Here is a 24,970-nt window from a genome sequence, read left to right on the forward strand (position 1 = left end):
CCAGAGGCAGGTAGAAGGTCATTTGTATATACATAAAATCTGGATTTCAGGATGAGATTTGCCTCTTGCCATTGTCTAAGGACATTTTCTATAGTAAGACCCATGTTAAATTAACTAACCTAACACACCCAAGCCTGCGACATCCTCACACTGAAAACCCATTCCTGACACATTATATTCACTGCTGTAATAATCCAGATAATGTATAGCTTTTACCTCATATATAATAATCCATCAGGCACAGAGAGCCTCAAAATCAGTAATATTCAGTCCAATATTGTTATTGTTTTTATAATTATAATTAGTGGGAGTAAACACAGTAATACTTGTCTACATTAAGTCCTGTCCATTTTCCTTCTTCTTTATGAAAAGAGAGTCTAGACTGAGACATTGATCTGTCATTATTATTATGGCAGTATTTGTCAGTCCTCCTCCTGCAGTCCCTCTGAACAGCATATTATAGGGTTTTGCTGCTCTATCACACTTAACACATTTAAAATCCATTAGCATAGCAATATTTTGGCTCAGTGGGTGTTACAGCAGGTGTGTAACCAGTGACGACTGACGAAATGCTAAAATCGATCAAAAACTCAACTTGGATTGGATTAGGTTAGGGAACGTCTGGAGCAAGTTTTTTTACATGTCTACTCAGTGATAAAACTCTCATATCCAGACAGCAATAAAATGACCACAGGAGGAACGCATGTCTAGTGGGCTGGATTCTCTACGAACCCGGATGTTTGTCCAAGCGTTGATTTTATGATTTTATTTTATTTCTCCTCCTGAAAATGCTTTCCCAGACAGTGTGTGTAGTCAAGGTTTTACCACCCAGACGAAGTGTATGGTTGAGCGCCTCTTCTAAATCATGTATTTTTCGTTTCATGATTCAGAAAGTGTTTATTATCTGGAGGGTCACTAATACGCGTGCTACGAGACTGCATAGAAGATCATGAAATTATCAGATTATCAAATTATCAGATGCCTGCTGAGTTTGAAGAAAAACAGGAAGTATTCCGGCCTGTAATTTCTGAGAGGAGGGTGGAGAAAAACATTGACATGGCTGATCCAGACTGAAATAAAATCACACAGTAGCACCTGTAAAATAAGAAATCCCCCCCGTGTAAATTTTATCCCATCCGAATAGGGCTAATTAAACTATTACGATTGAGCAACTATCTCTCTCTCTCACACACACACACACACACACACACACACACACACACACACACACACATACGCACGCACACACACACGCACGCACGCACATACGCACGCACACACGCACGCACGCAGGCAAAAATCCAGAACACTCTACTGGTATCATGCTCTGTTTCCTCCAAATACCAAACATGCTAAACAGAAATGTTTTGTTAAAACCAAAAAGCACGAAACGTACATTTCTTTCATCTGTCCTTTTGCGTAATTTGTATTTTGATTGGACAATGTGTGCTCAGTCTATCTGCTTTTAATTTCTTCTTTAAAGGGATCTGGGGGAAATTGTTTGATAGAGTAAATAATCCACCTCGTACATGTTCGTTACACTTGCGTATCTATCTCGCATACGCCTTCTCAATCACTACTGATGACGTGTTACGGATGTGTCAGTGGAGTGGCCTGTAAAATATCAGCCCAAATGGAGATCAAATCTGTTTCACTCTGTGTGACTGTCGCTGATAGTCTGCGTGAATCTGTGTGTAACCATCAATGCAGAGCTGATCCAAAACGACGACTAGGACGCACTACAGCTCTCGCTGGAACCTGATGAACCTGTATACAACTCTCAGTAAGATTTTTGCTTTAAAAAGCCACTCAATAACTCCACATATCCAAAGCTCATCTAAATGCTTTGTAACAGAAAGTTTGTACCAGGTGGTGTGCTGAACATTGACATGGAGAGAATTTCACAAGCCAGTCATTAGCGTTCTGTTTCTCATTAACTGCATAGCAGGTCCTCATCGTCCTGTTCAAAACCCTGGCATTGCAAAGTGATTTGAGGAAAACGAGCAGTGTGTACATCTGAGCCTTCTAGCTTCTGCTCTTTTTGCATCCGTGCCAACAAACCTCTAAACATCTAATCTCTAACCCAAGAGCCTCGGATATCTTTTAGCGTCATGGGCGTTTAAAATGAGTAAGGAAATAGCAGAGCAGAGATATTTGTTTGGAGTGGGTTATATTTGTGAGACAAGTTAATCTATCTCTACCACAGATCGCACCACATTTGCTCAATGTCATCATTCTAGTGCTGTTACTGGGTTTTACACTGCCAACAATCATAAAGAACCATTCAGGGAGCAAAATGTATTTATAGCAGCACCCAGAAGCACATGAACTAATCACCAAGTCTCTCCTTTTGGACTTTCTTCAATTATATACAATGCCAAAAACAAGCAACAGAGCCAAAACAACAATATATATAACTTTTTACTCAGAGCTGAGACTGACTGACTAGAGATTACCTCCAGCTGCCCCACACACACACACACACACACACGTCTATGCAACTAGCACTTTCACACTATTGGTTAGCTGGGGTTGCAAGCCTGCTGGTAATGATTTGAAGTGATTACTTGTCATTTTATGGTAAGTAGTTAAATCAAAAACGTCTTTTTTTTATATACCCAGATGGGAATGATTCTTTTACTTGGCGAACTGAAGCGTCTGCAAACTGCCATTTTAAAGCCTCGGGTTCCATTATACACTACTTATGAAAGTCTGCTATTTTTAACTCTTACTTGAGGTAACATGTCGATCCTATATTAAAGCATTAATGACTAAGTAAATGTTGCATGTGAGGGTTTTTTCAGACAGCAAAGGTTGGATTGGTATACTGGAATAATAAACATCTATCAAGTTCCTGATAATTGATGAGTATAGAAAGGTAGAAGACTCTGATTTCTGGACCATGCAAACTGAACGCTGCCATGACACGACGCTCCTACTTTTAGAGCCAAAACAGAATGTAAAAGCTTTAAAACATCATAACAAATCTAACATCACAATACTCAACATGAGACAGAAATGATGCTATTTTTTGTTGTAACATGACATTTCCAAGTGAAACGTAAGGAAAGCTGAAACCTGACACGATATTATTGGTTAATATTATTTTTCCCCGCCCACATATGCATCGCTGTGTGATAAAATATCAGAAGACACTTCAAGCCAGACATAACAATTTCATGAAAGATTATGATAAGAACAAGACTTTTGCATTTTGAGTAACTCATGCATATGAATCATGCACAATATGACTATAAACAAGATAAGCTGAGTGTTTTTTTTTCAGTATGTTTCCATTATACATGATGTGTGCTGTGATATTTATCACTGTGGTTTGCTAACACACTGACACAGCAGGACAGTAGCAACAATATGAAAACATTAACAATATTACAAAACATCGATTTTAACATCCAGTCAGCTACCTGTTACTATGAGCAATACTAGAGCTGGTGAGTGTTATAGAAGTACGGCCGATACCTGTAATATTCTCAGAAGAATAAGTTTTACACCAGTTGTCCATCGAGATCTTCTCTTTCTCTGAAATGCTCTGTTGTTGGAACTCTGTCTCTTACCTGGGTAGAGCTGGTATGAGCCTGTATGGTGCCACCTAACCAGGTACTTCATCCCAGCAGGACGCCAGGCCTTTACATCCATGCCTCCCTACCATCACACACACGTTTCCATGGAGCGCAGGACTATTGGCCATCAAACCCCTGTTAACCATTCACACATCTATTCCGCATTACACAACATAAACCTGAACGCGCAGCCACGGCCGAGATAAACACACGCAAACCTGCACGAAATACAGTAAGTCCAGCACAAAGCCCTGCGAGTCGAGGGATGAATAATTGAATGCAGGTAGAAGAGGGAAACATTGATGACGGAGGCAACATGAGCCTGCAATGTTAATGAGGAGGCTAATGTAGCGGTCTAACAGCATCCTAACCACACACACACACACACACTCTCACACACACACACAAAACACCACAAAGTAATTAGACATATTTAGAAGTACTAACGAGCAATTACAATGTGATTAAGTTAGGACCGCAATCATACACTGACCTCTCCAGGGTTACATCATCATTAGCAAAGTTATATTAAGAGGCTAAAATCAGTGGCATACCCAGGGAGTAATTTCAAGGAATGAGTGAGGAATGATGCTAAATAAAATCCCTGTGTGGTCTGTACAATTATATAGAACAATGCAACACGTTCGTCTATTTTGGTAGAAGTGGTGCTGATATTCAGAATTTGTCATTTAATTTGTCATTTAATTGTTTACAATCCGTCAATGTTGTCATAATAATAATATCCAGTTCCACTGAAAATGATTTCAATAACATGCTAGTAATAGGAGGAAATTAACGTTTTATCTTTTAAAAAAAAAAAAAAAAAAAAAAAAAAAAAAAAAAAAAACAGACCCTACTTTTTGTCCTCCTGCAGTAGCTTTCAAAAAGAAAAGAGGAAAATACATGATTCTTATTGGTTAACCCTGCTTCTCAGCCTAGCACCTGGTAGCCAATAAAAATGTAACAAACACACTAATGAGCCTTTTCGTTTGACGTCTGGGCTGGTTAAATATGGAGGAATGGTAATGATGGATTTTTATGATCTGTATGTGTGTTGTATTTACCACCCATGAAAAAGCATTTGGAACTTAAAAAATATTTCCTGAAATGTTTTTCATGATTCTTCTTAACTAATAGGACTGAATCAGAAACATGATCAGAAGTAAAAACAGGACTGCTCCAACCAAAACAGAGAAAACGGAAAAGCTTCAGTCTGACACTTTTACACTTTCTTCCTTTACCTCTGACTCCAAAACTTTCCTAACACCAATCATCAAAGCTTGAGGATTCGTATAAGCTTCAGCAGATGTGTATTTAACATTTACAGAAGGAGTCTCCAGTGTCAGCACCGTGTAACAGCAGAGGTAAATCTGTTGCTTCCACCAGGGGAAAGTCTTCATGACAGAGGAGGTTGTTTTTTGTCGTTTCTCAGTAACAAGCTACATTTTTGTCTTATTAACCTCAAGAAAACGTGAGAACAGCTGGTAGCTGCTATAAGCGATAACAGAAACTTGCTTCATGGATGTTTCACAGCATTAAATATAATTATAAACAGGTGGTGTAAGAGAAATAAAACACTTTGGGTCATGCTGTTATTGAAAAATAATCAACTTTGAGGTGGTAACAGTAACTCAGATTCTTCCCTAGAAGGAAAGATCCAGGCCTTCATATACATATCAGTGTGACCGCAACATGAACCCACAAACAACAACTCATTTCTAACCAATATAACAGGATCAGAAACATGACCCTCCTATGTAAGGTCTCCTTTTTGATCTCTAAACAGTGTGACTAAAGTGGAAAAACTTCTCTAGTTTCTAGCTAGCTAATTTCTAACCTCCATCACTGCCAAATCCCAAAACTAATCTAACCACCACTCATCAGAGCATGAGGATGTGCTCCAAAGCACACAGAAGGTGTGCATTATTTTTGTATAACACGCAGCTCGGACCATAGTTCTGGTTGTGAAATGAACGATAGGTTTATATTAATGTACTTGTTCTAATACATTATTGTTTCTACAGTAAAAGCTCATATACAGGGACTTGTGCTCCACATAATTTAAGACTAATAATAAACAGATTGGTTAACAAAGAAAAATGTATAACAGTTGCTGTGGTGATGTTTTTCATTAGGAGATATTATATTAATATTTATGAAAAGAGTCGCGAGTGTCAGAGTTTTGCAACGTCATGGTGCTTTGCAAAGTCTCCCAGCATGAGAAAGTTTTCAGGACTGAGGAGTTTACGCTTTCCAGTTTCTCGGCAAAATTACAGGCTGCATTTTTTGAGAGCAAGCGAACGAGAGAGAGAGAGAGAGAGAGAGAGGGGGGGGCGTGTGAGGGAATCACTGTTTATTGAAGCAAGTAAGAACAGGATAGAACTTGTCTCTCGGACCCTCTACAGCATTTAATCTAACTGTAAACCGCTAAAATGTACAATGTATCGTTCATTAATAAATTAAACACTGTAATTGTTGGCAAAGCACAGTGCTATTTAACAAAGTTGCGGTTGAACGTTTTATATGTATATTATATATATATATATATATATATATATATATATATATATATATATATATGTATGTGTGTGTGTATGTTTTATATGTATGGAAGACATTTTGCTAAAAAGTGTTTTTTCTCTTATGTATGGAGGCTTTTGGGACACCCTGTATGTATGTGTGTGTGTGTGTGTGTGTGTGTTTTATTTTTTTTAAACAACAAATATTACATATATTCTATATAACCAAAAATCTTTAAAATTGTAATATGTTAAAAAATAGACTATTTTCCCCCTCCTTTTCCTTTTGAGTGTTAAGTGTTCATCAAACTCATTTGTAAAGTTCTATTTTTTTAAATGCAACACTACAGTTTTGCTGGCAGTTTGTTAACAAACTATATCTTGTGATGAATATCTTGTGTCATAGAAATGTCTTCATATATTGTGATATGATATTAAGTCATATCGCCCACCCTCAGTTCTAATACAGTATAAACACAACCCGAAACCACTTCAGTACACCTACTGATCTGAGAACAGACAGAAACACAACCACAGCTTGGCTTTTGATGAGTAATGAGATAAGACGTTACCTTTTCTGAACCCAATCTGTCTGCCACTGCAGTAAAAAACCCTTTGATATGCATAATTACAGCACTGAAGGCTGGTCAGGTTCGAAACATGGCACTGAATTAGCAACAAAGATTCTAAATAGTGATCCTTTGATAGTAAGAAGAGTGAGAATGATTTACAATGTGATGGAATCTTCACCTACACAGAAATAAAGAGGTCTGTTATGACTGAGACACACACACACGGCTGCATATAATTAGTAAGAAATATAACACTTGGGGGTGTGTTGTTATAGGAAAATAATCAGTGTAGGGGTGGAGTGATGCTCAACCCTGAAGCTCATAATTTTCCTACAGCAGCATGCCATCAAGAGTTTTACTCCTCGTACATCACAATTTGCCAAATAGAAATTTTAACATCAATTAATGTCAAAAAATACTTTTAACATTTTAACATTTAGAGTTACTTTTAATATAATGGGACGTCTGCAAAACAAGTTAGTTTCTGTTATCCCTTACATTATAGCAACTATACTGGCCTCTCTTTTTCTCCCTTGAAGTTAATAAGACAATGTCATGTTCCAGCTAAACTGGACGTCCTGAGGACTCTCCCACGGTGGAAAACCTACTGACTGTTATAATGTGCTGACACTGGAGACTCCTTCCATAAATGTTATATAAATATCTCCACTTCACCATATCAACGATTATATGTTTTTCTTTGTTAAAGAACAACATGTGTTTATTATCTGTGACTTGAATTACAGTCGGGACTACAGTCCGAGCTGCAGTTACAGAAAGCTTTTGACCAATCAGATGGGAGAATTAAACGCTGTTGTATAAGGTTCTGATAACAGTTTGCTCTTCACCGTTTGCCTACATGTTGTTTTGTCTCGGGATCATGGCGGATCCTGGACGGCTCCCCCAATGCCTTTGTTATGCGCCAGGCTGGGGCTCTAACGCACGGTAACGATGATCACGCCGATGTTGACACAGCGTTCACACATGCTAATTGGGTGGTGGGAGAGCAGAAGAGAGAGCACGCAGGAGCCTCTCTAGTGGCCAGTAACTCCTCTTAATCAGTCTCAGGAGGAACTCGGGTAAGAGCAAACAACGTGTTTTTATGTGTTACATGACTTGCCACTAACACTCACCAAATACCTAAAGTAGAGCTCTGGAACAATGTTAGTTGTTAAAGACGACACCAGACCAACACAGCCTGAAGATGAGTTGAGTGAGCAAGTTTGACATGTAATGACTGCTGGATTGGATATACTGAACGTGAATCAACATCTTTTGACTTAAATGGCTTTTAAATGACAAAGCCAAGCAAACAGTATCTAATCAAGCGTTATCAACCATTTGAATACAGCCAGCGATGAGTTCCTTTTTAACCAGTCAGGAATCTCACTCTCTGCTTATCAGCTCATCTCTATCACACTCTCTTTCCACCGGAGAAACAGAGACTGAGAACACAGAGAGGACATGAGACAAAAGCGCTCTGTAAAAGGCTGAAAAGTGTTCGGGTCTGAGGAAAGAGTGCAAGGTTATTCATAAACAAAAGAATGGAACAGCGAGCTGAGAGCAGTGAGAAGTCAGGGAATGTCAGAAATGGATCAGAGAGCACAAGTGAAATGAGAAATATGTAAAATAAGTAAATGTATTTCATTTTGATTCCAAGGTCATATGAAAGCTTTTGGATGAGAGAGAGTAGACGAAAACTGTGATTAATTAAAGTATTAAGCCACTCGAGGGTGTGCGTTACAGTTATCATTGATACAGAGGGATTAGGCACAACACGACTTCTATAATATGGTTTAAAAAAAAAAACAAGCATTCAATACAGAATTCAATTACTGTGACACAGTCATAGGTGAGCATGTATCAAGTATTTTATAATGGATTTTAAAACCAAAATATTTTATAATTTGCTATTTTTTAATCAAACATTTGATGTTAGAAGTATAATGCTGACATTTAATCTATTTAATAGTAATTTCTCCCTTAATTTTTTTTACTATTATTATTATATCAGAATGTTTAATTATATAAATAATTTTCTGTAAAATGACCAGCCAAAAAAAATAAATAAATACATGTATCATCCTGAACAGAATATCAGTGTAGAAATCAGGACATTCATTACAACAATTATGATGAAAAAATTATGAGAAAAATAAAAAAAGATAAAAAGATGGATAAATCAAGCTGCATAAATCATGCTGAGAGAGAGAGAGAGAGAGAGAGAGAGAGAGAGAGAAGGACAAACATGTGACATGAGAGGAGATGTGAGAATAATAAATTGATGGTTACTCACCGCCATCAGAGACAGCTGCCGACTGCAAGAGAACACAGAGAGACATGTGTGAGTGACTGTCCTCACCAACACACACACTCACACTCACAGCAAACACTCTAGACCTGGGCAGGGTGTACTGATGGCACCCACGCATGCCCCCCCCCACACACACACCCTCACGCTCACACACTCAGACTCAGTCACTCTCTTCCTGTTCTACTGGTAGAGCCTTCCACCTGCTAGCGCTCTGAATGCAAATAGAGTGAAGCATGCTTTCAGTGTTCCTAGCCACACCCACAGATCCACATTTGCCCTGCCCACATTTGCCCTGCCCATATTTGCCCGGACACGTCAGTCGATCAAGCGAGGACGAGATGGCAAAACAAATTCCCACGCTGCAATAGTGTGTCAGAAGCTTTATAAGAGCACAAGACTGGAAAAATTCATGGTATAATGACAATACAATTCAATATCACTGTTTTCTGTATCTTATGGTATGAAAACACACACAGTGATAAAATTTGTGTGTGTGTGTGTGTGTGTGTGTGTGTGTTTTACATGGTATGCCCCCCTTAAAAAAGTTGTTACAAATCTTGAACCACAGACAGTCTTAATATACAGAATGATATATAATCACAGCCGTGATTCTGATTTCTCAGAAGGTTTTGATTAATTTTCAATAACATGTTGGAGCTGCTGTTTATATTAATTATATTAATGCGCTCGTTCTAATATCTTATCGTTTCTATAGTAACAACTAATTTGTGGAGACTTGTTTGGGGAACCCTCCACATAATCTAACTAATAATAAAAAATGGATTAAAAATGTGTCGTTCTTTAAAATCAACAACAACAACAAAAGTGGTGCAGCTTTCTGTAAGGAGACATTTATTTATTTAACATTTTTGCATTTTTGGAAGGAGTCTCCAGTGTCAGAGCTGTGGAACAGACAGAGGTAAAGCTGTTCCTTTACGTTGTCCATCATGGGAAAGTGTTTAGGGAGGAGGACGCTGCAGTTTGCGGTTTCTCTCTAGCTACTTGCGTCTTATTCATTTCAAGAGAAAGTGTAAATGAATGAATGTTTATAGCTGCTATAAAAGGAACTTATTCTGCGAAACATTCCCCAACATTAAACATAACCATAAACAGAAAAAACTGCTTTGTTTCATTTATTAGCAGATAAAACATTTTAATTGTTGGCAAAATGTTAAGGTACGAAAGGGTTATTTTTTTCTTCTCATTATAGGAAAATATCACACTACCCCTTTGTTGATTGTTTCTCCGTAACAGCATTCCCCGTCATGTGTTATTCCATATTGAGGAGTAAAACAAAATGTATCACATGAAATCTATTTTTGGATTTTGGTGTATTACAGTATCCTCCTGCAACACCAAAGAAGGCGCTATTAAAATGGCATATTAGAATAAAGCAGTGATACAAATACACTAGTCCTTTATTTTAATTTTCATTTCGGGTCATTTGCTCTTAGCCTTGGAGTTTATCAGATTATTACAAGTAAGGAGATTTGTTTTGCAGATTTGTGCCAGGTTCTATAAAAAGAGCTCCTGTTTTATAACTTGCAGCAAGAGGCATCCAAAGCCATTTTGTCTATATTGAATAATAAACCAGGTGACGAGGAGCTCCCAAAAACACATTCATTAGACAACTGAAAAAACAAGTGACTCTGGAAATCTACTGGAAATAATCTTTTGCAATATCATTATTCATATAACGTTAACAATGTAATTATTTCAGACGCCGTACTGCTATAAGATCAAACCCCCTAACAGGAAGAAAGTCAGATATCATGAGTTTAATGTGTAAGATTTATCTGCATGTGTTTGTGTGTGTGAGTGTAAGTCTGTGTAGGCCTGAAACTCAATGAGTCACTTCCTTTAGATGTAGGCACTGCAGTCAGACAGTGACAGAACTGTGTAGGGTGGAGACAAAGCACTAGATAACACATGACCTTGACACAAATAGTAACCACACATCTATCATGTATAGATTTAAACAGTTATGCATTTACACTCGAGACAATTCTGACTATTACACACCCTCATTCATCCACCCACCCACAAACATACACACACACACATCAGCAGGATCATAATCATCACTGTTGTGCTTAAAACTGTATCTCTGTTCAGACATGTAGTGTGAATTTCCAGCAGGCGAACAAGACGTCCACCCACACCGGCTACACAGCACTCCAACACCAAACACAAAGAAGTGATTAGGTCATAAAGAGAAACAGGAGTGAGACAGAAGGAAAAAAAAAGTAGGGGAGAAAAAAAAAAAGGGTTTGTGTCTGACCACAAAGCCCCGGTGGGCAGACAGATGGTCTGAAGGAACAGAGTGAGTGAGATGGAGGAGATAGAGGGTGATAAGTAGACAAATATGCTGCATATTAAAGCCCTTTCAGATTCTTCAATGAGTCAGAAACTTTTCATCTCTTTCCAGAGTAAATGAGTGTGACAAAATTAGACTGGAGACACACATTCCCATGCAAATTCCCATAATCTAGAGCAAAAAGACATTATCCAGCCACTTATTTAAAAAAAAAAAAAAAAACAAAACTAAATTTTCAGAATGCTTGAATTATTAATCATTTAAAGAACCCATGAGGAGTGTACATGAAAAGCGTGTACATGTACAGCCTTTTCATATCACACATGTGAGAGTCTCTCACTGACCAGTAACTACAGCAGGTCCTGGTTAACATCAACACAATGGCTGTTCAAAAACAGGACTGGGTTTATATTAGGAGTTAATTTCCTACCAACAACAATAAAAAAAGACTTTCATCATCATGATGGCACGTGGCAACATCATTATTATATTCAAAGATCTTGGATTAAAGACGTCCATATGTCTGAAAGGTTATTTGAATCAAAAGCTCATATAGACTGTGTATACACAGTAAAAGCATGTATTATAAAATTAAATAAATTATATTATCTCATATTTGAATTCTTTCTGACCTTAAACAATAGTAATATTCCATTATTAGTAGAGATGGCACTGAGCCGATACTCAGTATCAGTATCGGGCTGATATCAGCAAAAATCGGATAAAACATACTGAATATCGGATCCTGTAACAAATGTCAAAGATTGGAATTGCTTTTGGAAAAGAAATTTATTTTTGGATTTTCTGGTGTTATTATTGATTTTATTATGTTTATACATTATACTTTATTATATTTATAATGTAAGTGATTTATGTGTGAAAAGAGTTTACCTGTAAAGTGCTTCAGTTAAAAATTAAATATTTTAATGCATACAAGTTTTTAAAGAAAACAATCTCATATGGGTTTCGGTATCAGCTGATGCTCAAAGTTTTAGTATCGCTATCAGAAAAGAAAAAGTGCTATCGTGTCATCTCTAATTACTAATTAAAATCTTAAAATAAGATTAAGAGTTGGCTTTATACACATGTGACACTCTGTGATGTCACCTGGTGCTGAGGGCGGGGCTTATTTCATCCCCCTCCTATCAAAACACATATTCGTGTTGGTCTATCAGGCACAAACACACTCATCTACCTGACACTAGTCAGAGATCACTGAAAATCAGCCGTCACAAATGAGATTTACAGCACGGGGAGTGCTGAGAGGTTTACTGAGAGGTTTGATTTTAAAATCAAACAGGGTAAAGTGAAAACCTATAAAGGCAATAGATGTATTGTCTTAATACGTAACGTTATGCAAAGCTGCTGCACATGCGGCTGTGGATTCCAAACTCTTTATGGCTGTTAAGGGGTTTTATTTCACTGTCAAGTTCATTTCTCCTTCATTACGTTTTGTCCCGGCTGCAAACACACCAGGCTCTATAAAGCCGAGATTAAACCCTGGGAAATAAAGGACTCCCTCATTTTGCCTGTTGATTATCTGAGATGTGAAAATGACCAAAATACACATCTTTATATAGCTTCTACTGGAAAATAAATAACATGGAGCTTTATATGTGGTTGGCATGACAACAGGTTACGCCCCCACTCTTTAAAACCTCCATGTAGAGCCCTATAACAGAATGTTTCACTTTCATAAAATACAAAGCTAAACCCCCAAACCCCTCAAAGAACCCTTTTATAAATAAATAAGTGTATGTTGTATACAAAACCAGTCTGCTAGCCCCTCCTCCAAATGCTATTAGATGTCAATCTTGAGCAGGTACTTAGTTACTGGTAGCCAGTGGAGAAGCCAGTTTTTTTGGTGCTAAAATTTCTGGTACTTTGAGCAGTAGTAAAGTGCCCAATATCTGCAGCAACCGCTTCACATATTACACAATTTGAGAGGAAATAGAACACACACACTCACAGAAAAACCATCTCTGAATTCAGTTCTCTTTGCTTGCAGTGGCATGACCCATGTTAATCATGTACAACCCACTCCCTGCTATCCCACACTCATGACATCACAGCCGCGGTGGCTGAACAGCACAGGATATCCGTCACTCATTAGCCTTGGAGCATGCGAACAGGCAAATACAAGGTCATTTACAATGCAAAATAAACCAGATATACACAACAGTGTCCGGATAACAAACGCTACTTGAACACGCAATCTTAGAACATAGTTAATCAACAGTCAGGGACAGTGAGCTTAGGATTCCTGCAAATGTATAGACCTACAGGCTACACAAATAATGTTCGAACAGAACAATGTGCTATAACGTGTTCTCCAGATCAGAGTACACGAAGATCCTCAAATGATAGACTTGTGATTAAAGAAAATTACTACATCCTTCTTTCATCGTTACATTGCGCTTCGATCAGCGCAATCTGGGCTCGTGTAAACAGAACACAAAATGGAGTCGTGTAAACAGAAACAAGCTCTTGGCATAATTTCTGTAAGAGAAAACACGTTTTCAAAGGTGAAGAAAAGGAGTTTGGAGTCATTCACGGCTGAAACACCAAGAATACCAGTTCCTCTGAGTGTGTTTTAGAATAAGGACACAGGAAGTTGTAATTCATCCACTATTTCTTTCTGTGTCGCGTCCCTTTTTTCTGTCATGACAGATCTGTGATAAGATATTCACGAGACGTTCTCTCTGCTGCCATAACTCAACAACCCGCTCTTCCATCAAATCCCATGTTTTGTTTGTTTTGCCATTGCCACTAGTGTATATGTAGCTGTACCGTGAGTTTCGCGTAAGCCTAAAAACCTCCTACTGTGGCTTTAAGACGAGTGTCATAGCAGTGCTCAGACTCTGAGATTTTAATAAAACATTTCTGACACTGCCAGAACGCTGTCGTCAACTGTCTTTGGTCACAAAAGCACTATTATGCAATATAAGACCGCTGATCTTAACTCATGACCAAACAACTCTTTTACGCTGTATAATTTTGTCTGTCTGTGTAATTTTTGGCTTTCCTCCACAATTATAGGACAAAGGAGTCATGTTCCTCAGTCTCATAGTCCTCCCTTTTCCATTTCCATTTCACCTGTTCTCATATTTCATTAGCTCAAGTTGCTTTAATAGCTACTTAAGGGTGATTCATGCTTCATGAAAAAAAATGTTTTTGGGAACCACACCAAACAAGCTTCTGAATGCGTTAAAGATTCATGTTTTTTTTGTTTTTTTTTTCAGAACAGAATGAGAATCTGAGTCATCTACAAGCTTTCCATTAAAGAAAGAGCACAGGGTAATGAACAGGAAGTAGTGACAGCTCAAAGCATGTGTTTTTCTGTCTGTTTAAACAAAATCAGTGGAATCCCATGGTTTCCTCAGTCTCCTTCTCAGAATTGCATGCTTTCCATCGTCTTTGGAGTTATGGAATGAGAAATCGTATAGGTGAGTGTACATGTGACGTTTCCTCTGACAACCAATACTCAAACGTAGTCAATCTCTTCACGTCAGCACATAACTTTCTTTTCCAATTCCCATCATCCTTCACACATCACTACTGGCCATTCGCCGCAGATTTCTGCTTTGTGGAGGTGCTTTTCAGATCTGCCTAATTGGAAAGGTACAACGTTAAAAGATAATCACCTAATTAGCACAATAACTATAACATAAACCAAGTCTTAAGGTAATATATTCTACAAAATTAGCAAGAAAACTGCGCCAGCTGTACAAATCCCCCATAGTGCATCCAGCCCCTGTGCTAGTCATGTGACATAAGTGATGTGCACTACATGATGCGAAATCAATGGCAGAAGTGTGTTTAAAATCAGTAATGGACGCGGGGTTGGTCTGTTGTTCCTCTCTTTGGTCCATTATAAATGCTGGATCAGTGTGTATGAAGCCATTTCTCAGTGCTTGGAAAATGCATGCAAAACAATCACACAGCAAAATAAAATGACCTCAGGGGAACTTTACAGTGCTTCTAATTTCGTTTTCCAGAGGATGTGTCACCTACAACATAAAAAATGTAACATGTTTTCAGGTTTCTTTTGGCAGTTCTGTTTCGAGGTCTGTGTAGAATAGTTACCTGCATTTCTACTGCACAAAGAATAATACAATCAATAATTTTATACCACAGTGCTGTTAAATTCTCAAATCCAACTGCTCAGAAGGTGTTGATTAGTTTTCTATAGCAGCAGCTCTGACAGTAGTTTTGGCTGCAAGATAAATCACAGGTTTATATTAATGCACTCGCTCTAATATGTTATCCTGTCTATAGTAATGATAGTAACGATGGTAACTGATGGCAGACGTAAAGTTTTCCTTTACAGAGAAGTCTTCAGGACAGAGGGTTTGTGCTTTGCAGTGTCTCTGGTATCTGACAAGCTGCATATTTTTTTCTAGTTAACGTCAGATTTTATGAATCAAACAATCAACTTTGCCATGGTAACTGTAACTCTTCTTCACATCTGGCTGCATCACACCACCCTGTCGTTGCTTAATTTCCTATAACAGCATGCCTCTAAGGGTTTTAATTCCTTACTAACCAATGCTCAGATAAACACCCTCATAGAAGAGTTTCCCCTCTTCTGTGAGAGTGTGAATTTGATCATTGGTTAGCAGGATGGAAAAAAAAGAGAAAAAATAAAAGCAGAAGTGTTGAAGGCATTTTGATTTTGGTCAGAAGAAATGCAAGCACGTAAATAAAACTGATGCAGACCAGCAGATGAAGAAGGCATGCAGCACGCTGCTAGTGAGAACTCTGAAAGTCTGTGCACTCAAATTCAGTAAAGAAGGAGGAAAAGAGGGGAAAGTATGAGACCACTGTAGTGTTTGCTCCTTTAGAGGGAACTAGTTATGGGAATTTCTTTGTCAGCATTTTTTCCGTTTCAGTGTGTTTTTCTGAGCATCTTTGGGCCTCTTTATTCGTGCTGTGGCTCTTCTTCTTCCCCCTTCCCCCTTCTTCATTCCAGTGGCTTGCCTCCGTTCTTCTGGCAGCACAAGCACATGTGGCCACATACTGAAACATTAGTGGGATTTTCCAGTCTCTTCGTCTCTGAAGCTGCTTGTCCCTATAGATCTATCGCTCACTCTTTGTCTGTGCACACTCTTTCTTTCTCCTCCTCCTAACGTACAGTGTTACCGAGCTGACCAACAAGCCTGGAGCTCCTAATCAGTGTTCTATGAAACACAGTTAATACAGACCAGACTGTGTAGATGATCCTAAAATACCTCAGAGTATATATGCAGTCTCAGCTCAAACACAGATGTATGATGTGGCCTGTTATGTGAAAATAGCAGAGTTCCTGCTCCAGATGAGGCACATTCTTAAAATGCATCATAACGCCAAGTCTGCAATGCAAGGCAACACACACACACACACACCTGTGTCCTTGTGAGGACCTTTCATTGACATAATGCAGCTAATTAATGCTTCACTACACCTAAACCTAGCACTATCCTTTACCTCAGTAACTAAAATAAAACCTTTGCCTTATGTTTAGGTTTTTTTTTTTTTTTTTTAAATTAAATCTGAAAAAAAAAGGATTTTTTCCTCATGGGGACATTTGTTTTAGAGACATCAGAATGAATTACACTCAGTAAAATACAAAATACACAAGTACATTCAGATTTTCATAACATTTACATATTCAAATTCAGCCAATCATTTGAATGTTTAATATCCCACTGCACTTTTAGTCACCTAAAGGACATCTATCAGCAAGTTTCCTAAATCTTGTGTCGCTTGATGTAGGAAAAGGAGTGAATGCAGGTCATTTATATAATCATCACATTTTTTTAAACGGTGCCTCAAAACATTTCTAATTAAACAGACAGAAAATGAACACTGCATAGGTCCTAAAATAATATTGCATAGAAATTAATTAATTAATTTCCAACTGGTACAGTCGGGCCTATAGTACACTTTATATGTTATACACTATGCAGTGAGCATAGAAAGTAACTATGGTTTAGTTCAATAATGTTGAAGTGGGTTTAACCCTCAGAAGTCGCAGTTATTGCCAGTGATGAGATACTCTCTCTCTTCTGTCAATCACAGTGACACTAACCAATCGCAGGTGCCTGTGAGCTCATGTATGCAGAAGAGGGCAGATAACCTTCGACTATGTTCGAAATGAGGTTGGGTGGCTTCACGTGTCTTGGAGGAAGCATATGTTAGCCTTCACCTTCCCCGAATGGTAGCTGCTGTATGATAGGGGAGAGCTGGGTGAAGGGTGAGAACTGGCACATTAAAGGAAAAAAAAACTGTGTAAAAATTCAAAAATGAATGATTTATCATTGAAAATGGGGGCAGATAATTATAAATAAGATTAAGATTCTGTAAAAAGATGACCATCAAATCAGCCTCCAGATACATTCACTTATATAAAGATGTATAAAAATGTAATAAAAAGAGCTCACAATACCAGCAATATCTCAGAAATGTGTATTACAACAATTTCACAATATCAATATTATATCCTCATATATCATGCAAGCCCACATCAAGCACTTAAACAATCATGTATTAGAATTTAAATCTACATCTGGAATGAATTTTTAAAAAGTAGTCTGACAGCTGTACAGTGTGTAGTGTGTTTTTTAGACACACACAGTTATAAGTTTGAAGGATCCCTCTGTATGGAGGAGTCATGAGCAGGTGCTTGCATTTGTTTCTGCTGTCATGGTGACTAAAGGGCTCCCCGAGTTGGTACAGAAGCACTCATACCACACACACACACACACACACACACACACACACACACACACACACACACACACACAAAAACCATGCCCCATCATATTCTCCTACATAAACTACACCCCCATAAACCCACGCTGATCACGGTGGATGAAACACACAGTGCGGGTGTTTAGTCAAGTCTGAGCTGTGTAATGAAAACTCACTCAGCTCCATCACTACCATTTAAGGAGCAGAGATTCTCTCTCTCTCTCTCTCTCTCTCACACACACACACACACACACACATCCATGCTGGCACAATCCCACAAGTGCATGCTTCCAAACGCATTGTTATCCCACTCCAAATTAACAACAATTTGAAGAACATGGACATGAACACCTCCAACAATGGCCTTAAAAACCTTCTGCATGAACTGAAAAGGTCAGCGAATTGTGTGTGTGTGTGTGTGTGTGTCCTGAGAGCTCAGAGCGAGATGTGAATGAGTGAGTGACAGACTGTGCAGAGTCACACAAAGCTATGCTTTTTTTACACACTAACACACGCTACACGCTGCCATAAAGGCGCTCTTGTTCAGAGCGAGAGCGAGCGAACATTCAGAGTGAGAACTGCTCGACTCTAATCCTCTCCTCCACTCACACTGACACAATGAGAGAGGGAGAGAGGGAGGAAAAGAGATACGAAGCGAGTCCTGGGATAGAGCAAGGAAGAAAAGAGAACGGAAGGAGTACGGAAGAGGGAGAAATGGGGAGAGAGGAGTGGGTGAAAGAGAAAAAAAATAGAGAGAATAAGTGGAATAGAGGGAAAAGATGTAAGCAGGAGAAAGAGAAAAATAGAAAGCAGTAGAAAAGAGAAAAAGAGGAGAGGGGAGGAAAAGGAAATAGGGAAGTGAACAAGAAGGGGAAGCAACAGGAAAAAGAAAAAGGAAGGCAAATGAAGGAGTGGAGAAAACCAATGAAAATTAAAGATATAGGAGAGGGAAAATGGGTTTAGTGGAGAAAAGAAGTGAAGAAAGAAACGTAGAGGATTGAACTAAAAGGAATAGAAAGAAAATGAGTGAGTGGTTGACAGAGTGGGAAATAGAAAAGAGGAGGGAAAATAAGTGGAGATAAAGGGGAAAAGAATGAGAGAAGGAACAGGTAATAAAAAGAGGAGTGAGCAATAGAAAGTCAGGGAAGAGTGGAAAAAAGAAGAAAGAATTCGAAAGGGAAGGAGGAGAGGAGGAAATTGAACAGTGGGAAAGGAAGAAAAAAGGAAAAACAGATGTTAAGGGAGGGGGATAAGAGGATAGGATAGGGAAAAGAGGATAGGGAAAAGAGAAAAGAGGGAAAACAGTGGGAAATAGAAAGGAAGAAAGAGTGGAAGGGGGGAGGAGAGAAAACTGGCCCTACATTATACTTCAGTTTTGTTAGAAGAATAAAGTAAAGAAGAGAAAATAAAATGACTGAAAAAAAGGAAAATAACGAGTTAAATGAGTGGAAGGGTGAGACAAAACACAGGCTGAAGGAGAAAGATGGAAAGAGGGACAAGGGACTGAAAGAGAGAGAGAGAGAGAGAAGGAAAGAGAAAGAAAACCTGAGAGAAGAGTGAGAGGAAGAGAAAGAACAAGGAGATAGGGAGAATGAAAGATAGAATGCAAGAACCAAGAGTGAGAGAGACAGATATAGAAATAGAGACAGAGAAACATAGAAAGATGGAAATAAAGAGTAAGACAAAGAGACGGATATAAAGCGAGAATGAAAGGAAGACAAAGTAGAGAAAGATAGGTAAAGGACAGAGAGAATGTGTGAAAAGCATTGAAAATTATATAAATGTCAAGGGAATTAACAGAGAACATTTACAGCAGATGTATAAAGAGTTTTTCACCACACCTTCTGTACTAACTAGTACTAGTGCTGTACTACCACACTCAGTGCTTTATTAACTAGTACTAGTGCTGTACTACCACACTCAGTGCTTTATTAACTAGTACTAGTGCTGTACTACCACACTCAGTGCTTTATTAACTAGTACTAGTGCTGTACTACCACACTCAGTGCTTTATTAACTAGTACTAGTGCTGTACTACCACACTCAGTGCTTTATTATCTAGTACTAGTGCTGTACTACCACACTCAGTGCTTTATTAACTAGTACTAGTGCTGTACTACCACACTCAGTGCTTTATTAACTAGTACTAGTGCTGTACTACCACACTCAGTGCTTTATTATCTAGTACTAGTGCTGTACTACCACACTCAGTGCCTTATTAACTAGTACTAGTGCTGTACTACCACATTCAGTGCTTTATTATCTAGTACTAGTGCTGTACTACCACACTCAGTGCTTTATTAACTAGTACTAGTGCTGTACTACCACACTCAGTGCCTTATTAACTAGTACTAGTGCTGTACTACCACATTCAGTGCTTTATTATCTAGTACTAGTGCTGTACTACCACACTCAGTGCCTTATTAACTAGTACTAGTGCTGTACTACCACACTCAGTGCCTTATTAACTAGTACTAGTGCTGTACTACCACATTCAGTGCCTTATTATCTAGTACTAGTGCTGTACTACCACACTCAGTGCTTTATTAACTAGTACTAGTGCTGTACTACCACACTCAGTGCCTTATTAACTAGTACTAGTGCTGTACTACCACATTCAGTGCTTTATTATCTAGTACTAGTGCTGTACTACCACACTCAGTGCTTTATTAACTAGTACTAGTGCTGTACTACCACACTCAGTGCCTTATTAACTAGTACTAGTGCTGTACTACCACACTCAGTGCTTTATTAACTAGTACTAGTGCTGTACTACCACACTCAGTGCTTTATTATCTAGTACTAGTGCTGTACTACCACACTCAGTGCTTTATTAACTAGTACTAGTGCTGTACTACCACACTCAGCGCTTTATTAACTAGTACTAGTGCTGTGCTACCACACTCAGTGCTTTATTAACTAGTACTAGTGCTGTACTAACAGTCAGTGCTGTACTAACTAGTACTAGAGCTGTATTAATACACTCAGTGCTGTACTAACTAGTACTAGTACTGTATTAATGCACTCTGTGCTGTACTAACTAATAATAGCACTGTACTAACACACTCGTGCTGTACTAACTAATAATAGTGCCATATTAACACACTCAGTGCTGTACTGACTAATACTAGTGCCATATTAACACACTCAGTGCTGTACTGACTAATACTAGTGCCGTACTAACACACTCAGTGCTGTACTGACTAATACTAGTGCCGTATTAACACACTCAGTACTGTACTGACTAATACTAGTGCCGTACTAACACACTCAGTGCTGTACTGACTAATACTAGTGCCGTACTAACACACTCAGTGCTGTACTGACTAATACTAGTGCCGTATTAACACACTCAGTACTGTACTGACTAATACTAGTGCCGTATTAACACACTCAGTGCTGTACTGGCTAATACTAGTGCCGTATTAACACACTCAGTGCTGTACTAACTAGTAATAGTGCCGTATTAACACACTCAGTGCTGTACTGACTAATACTAGTGCCGTATTAACACACTCAGTACTGTACTGACTAATACTAGTGCCGTATTAACACACTCAGTACTGTACTGACTAATACTAGTGCCGTATTAACACACTCAGTGCTGTACTGACTAATACTAGTGCCGTACTAACACACTCAGTGCTGTACTGACTAATACTAGTGCCGTACTAACACACTCAGTACTGTACTGACTAATACTAGTGCCGTATTAACACACTCAGTACTGTACTGACTAATACTAGTGCCGTATTAACACACTCAGTGCTGTACTGACTAATACTAGTGCCGTACTAACACACTCAGTGCTGTACTGACTAATACTAGTGCCATATTAACACACTCAGTGCTGTACTGACTAATACTAGTGCCTTATTAACACACTCAGTACTCTACTGACTAATAATAGTGCCGTATTAACACATTCAGTGCTGTACTAACTAGTAATAGTGCCGTATTAACACACTCAGTGCTGTACTGACTAATACTAGTGCCGTATTAACACACTCAGTGCTGTACTGACTAATACTAGTGCCGTATTAACACACTCAGTGCTGTACTGACTAATACTAGTGCCGTATTAACACACTCAGTACTGTACTGACTAATACTAGTGCCGTATTAACACACTCAGTACTGTACTGACTAATACTAGTGCCGTATTAACACACTCAGTGCTGTACTGACTAATACTAGTGCCGTATTAACACACTCAGTGCTGTACTGACTAATACTAGTGCCGTATTAACACACTCAGTGCTGTACTGACTAATACTACTGCCGTATTAACACACTCAGTACTGTACTGACTAATACTACTGCCGTATTAACACACTCAGTACTGTACTGACTAATACTACTGCCGTATTAACACACTCAGTACTGTACTGACTAATACTAGTGCCGTATTAACACACTCAGTGCTGTACTGACTAGTAATAGTGCCGTATTAACACACTCAGTACTGTACTGACTAATACTACTGCCGTATTAACACACTCAGTGCTGTACTGACTAATACTAGTGCCGTATTAACACACTCAGTACTGTACTGACTAATACTAGTGCCGTATTAACACACTCAGTGCTGTACTGACTAATACAAGCGCAGTACTGGCTAATACTAGGGCTGTACTGGCTAATACTAGGGCTGTACTAACACACTCAGTTCTGCACAGAACACCTCAGTATTGGACTAAACAAAACATGAATCAACAGAAAAGGCCTGGAGTGTGGCAGGGAGAGAGAACACAAAGAGAAAGCTCTGTTTCAGCAGCACATGTATAAATGTGGACTAAAGGGAAAGTGCACACAGAGCAACACTGAGATATTTCCAAACAAAACACATCACACACTGCACCTAGAGGAAAGACCAGAGCGTTCGGAGCCAAGCGTCTGTGCACAAACCCATTCCCTTGTTTACTTTTGAATTTCAAGTATGAATAGTACCTGCATTTGAGGGACAGTTCACTCAGCTAGGAGAGTGCGAGGAAGAGAGAGAGAGCGACAGACAGACAGATATTTCAAAGTTTGTTTTGGCTCTGACAATCCAAATCAGGCAAGAGCTCACAGACATTTTATTAATTTGATTAAATATTGCATCATATGGGATGCATATTACACATGACCCTCACACACACACACACACAAGCTTGTCTTACTATCTTTGTGAGGACCTTCCAATGACTTAATTAATAATGCAGCTAATTAATTCTACGCTACACCAAAATCAAATTCTAATATTAACCTTAGTGACCAAAACGAAACACTGACTCTTCAAAAAAATTTTTTTTTTTTTAGGTCCAGCAAAAGGTCCCCACCAAAATATAAACACATGCTTACACACACTGACACACACACACACACACATTTCGTAAGGCATACTGGCACCAGCTGTTCAAGTCCAGGTGTGTCCATCCTCTACTGGCAAATCTGAGAAACTTACTAGAGTTATATCATAAAATCTCAAAAATTATTATAAAATTTCAGCCTGGTTTAAAAAAAAAAAAAAAAAAAAAAAAAAAAACACAGAGCAGCTCTGACTGAAACAAAATCTAAGCAGTGTAAAAAGCGAGACAGAAAGGGAGGGAAGATGAAGAGGTGAAAGACGGCTTTATGAAGTGCTGAAGTGTAAACTCGCACATACTCACCGCTGTAAAGTTGGAGACTCGTTTGAAAGAAAGCCTCTTCTTCAGACTCATAGTGCGCTTACGGAGATGTGTGTCCCTCATACGGCCGAGCTACTAACACACACGGACCCGGAGCCGCTAATGCACGAGCCATGCCGCGGGCACACACATGTCTGCGCCACTCATTCCTCCACAGCAAGAGCCAACACGCTCGCCTCACACCCCTGCGCACACACACACACCCAGTCAGAGAGCTGCCATCTCTTACTCATGAGGAAGTTCCATTCGGCGCCGTCACTATGACAACCCAAGCTCGCAGCAGGAGGCGGGAAGCGGGTTATGGGTTTGAGTTTCGTTAGCGAGGAATCCGGTGGAGGAAACTGGAATTCTTTCCTGTCTCTCCTTCTGTCTAACAGAACACGTCATAAAATGAAATCAGCACAGATTAGCCGTCGCTCTTTCTCTCTCTCCGGGGGATGACAGGAATGCTTGCTCAACTGTTCTCCATCTCTGGCTTGGTCTCAACCTAAATAAATCCAGCATCCCAAGCCCAGAAAGCCCCTCGACTACCATCGCAGTGCCTCACTCACACACTTTAAATAAACATCTGTCTTCAGTTCCAAATGGAAAACATCTCTGATCGCTGTGCTGGAACTCAATCATATGCGTACAAAGGCCAAAAAAGGTTGTCGGCTCAGCAGAGAGACGCACGGGGATGTGTGAAGAGCTTGTAGAAGAGACTGGCGACGTCTGGGTTTGGAGTTTCACTTACTACCGGAGCAGACTCAAGGGGTGGAGAAACGAGTCTGGACGTGACGTAGGACTGGTGGCTAAAAGGTGCGCTGGTTTAATGAGAGCCAGGGGGTTCTGCAGCATCAGAGCGGAGCACGAGACGTTCAGACACAAAGGCAGCGTTTGATAGGTACCACATGGGCATGGGCCGAGGCTGAAACCTGTGCATGCTATGATGAGCTATTTCCTGTCCCAGAGGTGGGGGGGAAAAAAGCCTTTAAAAACATTCAGCTGTCTCATTCCAAGCTGGAGACGGGGAGCTCTGAAAGATGGTTTTGATTCTTCTTACATTACACACACGATCTCCTAGACTTGTAATCCTTCCACACCTCAGTAATCACACTGTCTTGCTATTGCCAACTACATCACAACCCTAATAAACTACATATCAACTTCCACATGTTAGAGTCAAGCAGAGACACAGATTTTCCAGCCGGGAGACTTGATACGCTGCAATTACTGAGCAATAAATAAATAAATCTGAGGACACTTTTGGTTTGAGGGGGAATGACG

At 39.2% G+C, this 24,970-nt stretch overlaps 1 protein-coding gene across 2 annotated transcripts in view; it reads right to left on the reverse strand.

Moving 5' to 3' along the window:
- Window positions 1-24,970, reverse strand: part of rgs12b (regulator of G protein signaling 12b) — a 75,635-nt gene that overhangs the window by 14,651 nt on the left and 36,014 nt on the right. For both annotated transcript variants that reach the window (XM_053232844.1, XM_026944994.3), the window contains exon 5: window positions 8,969-8,990. In XM_053232844.1, coding sequence (XP_053088819.1) covers window positions 8,969-8,990 — 22 coding nt within the window. The remainder of the gene's footprint in view (window positions 1-8,968; window positions 8,991-24,970) is intronic.

The sequence above is a fragment of the Pangasianodon hypophthalmus genome, chromosome 3, assembly GCF_027358585.1.
Source record: "Pangasianodon hypophthalmus isolate fPanHyp1 chromosome 3, fPanHyp1.pri, whole genome shotgun sequence".
In the NCBI taxonomy this organism is placed as follows: Eukaryota; Metazoa; Chordata; class Actinopteri; order Siluriformes; family Pangasiidae; genus Pangasianodon; species Pangasianodon hypophthalmus.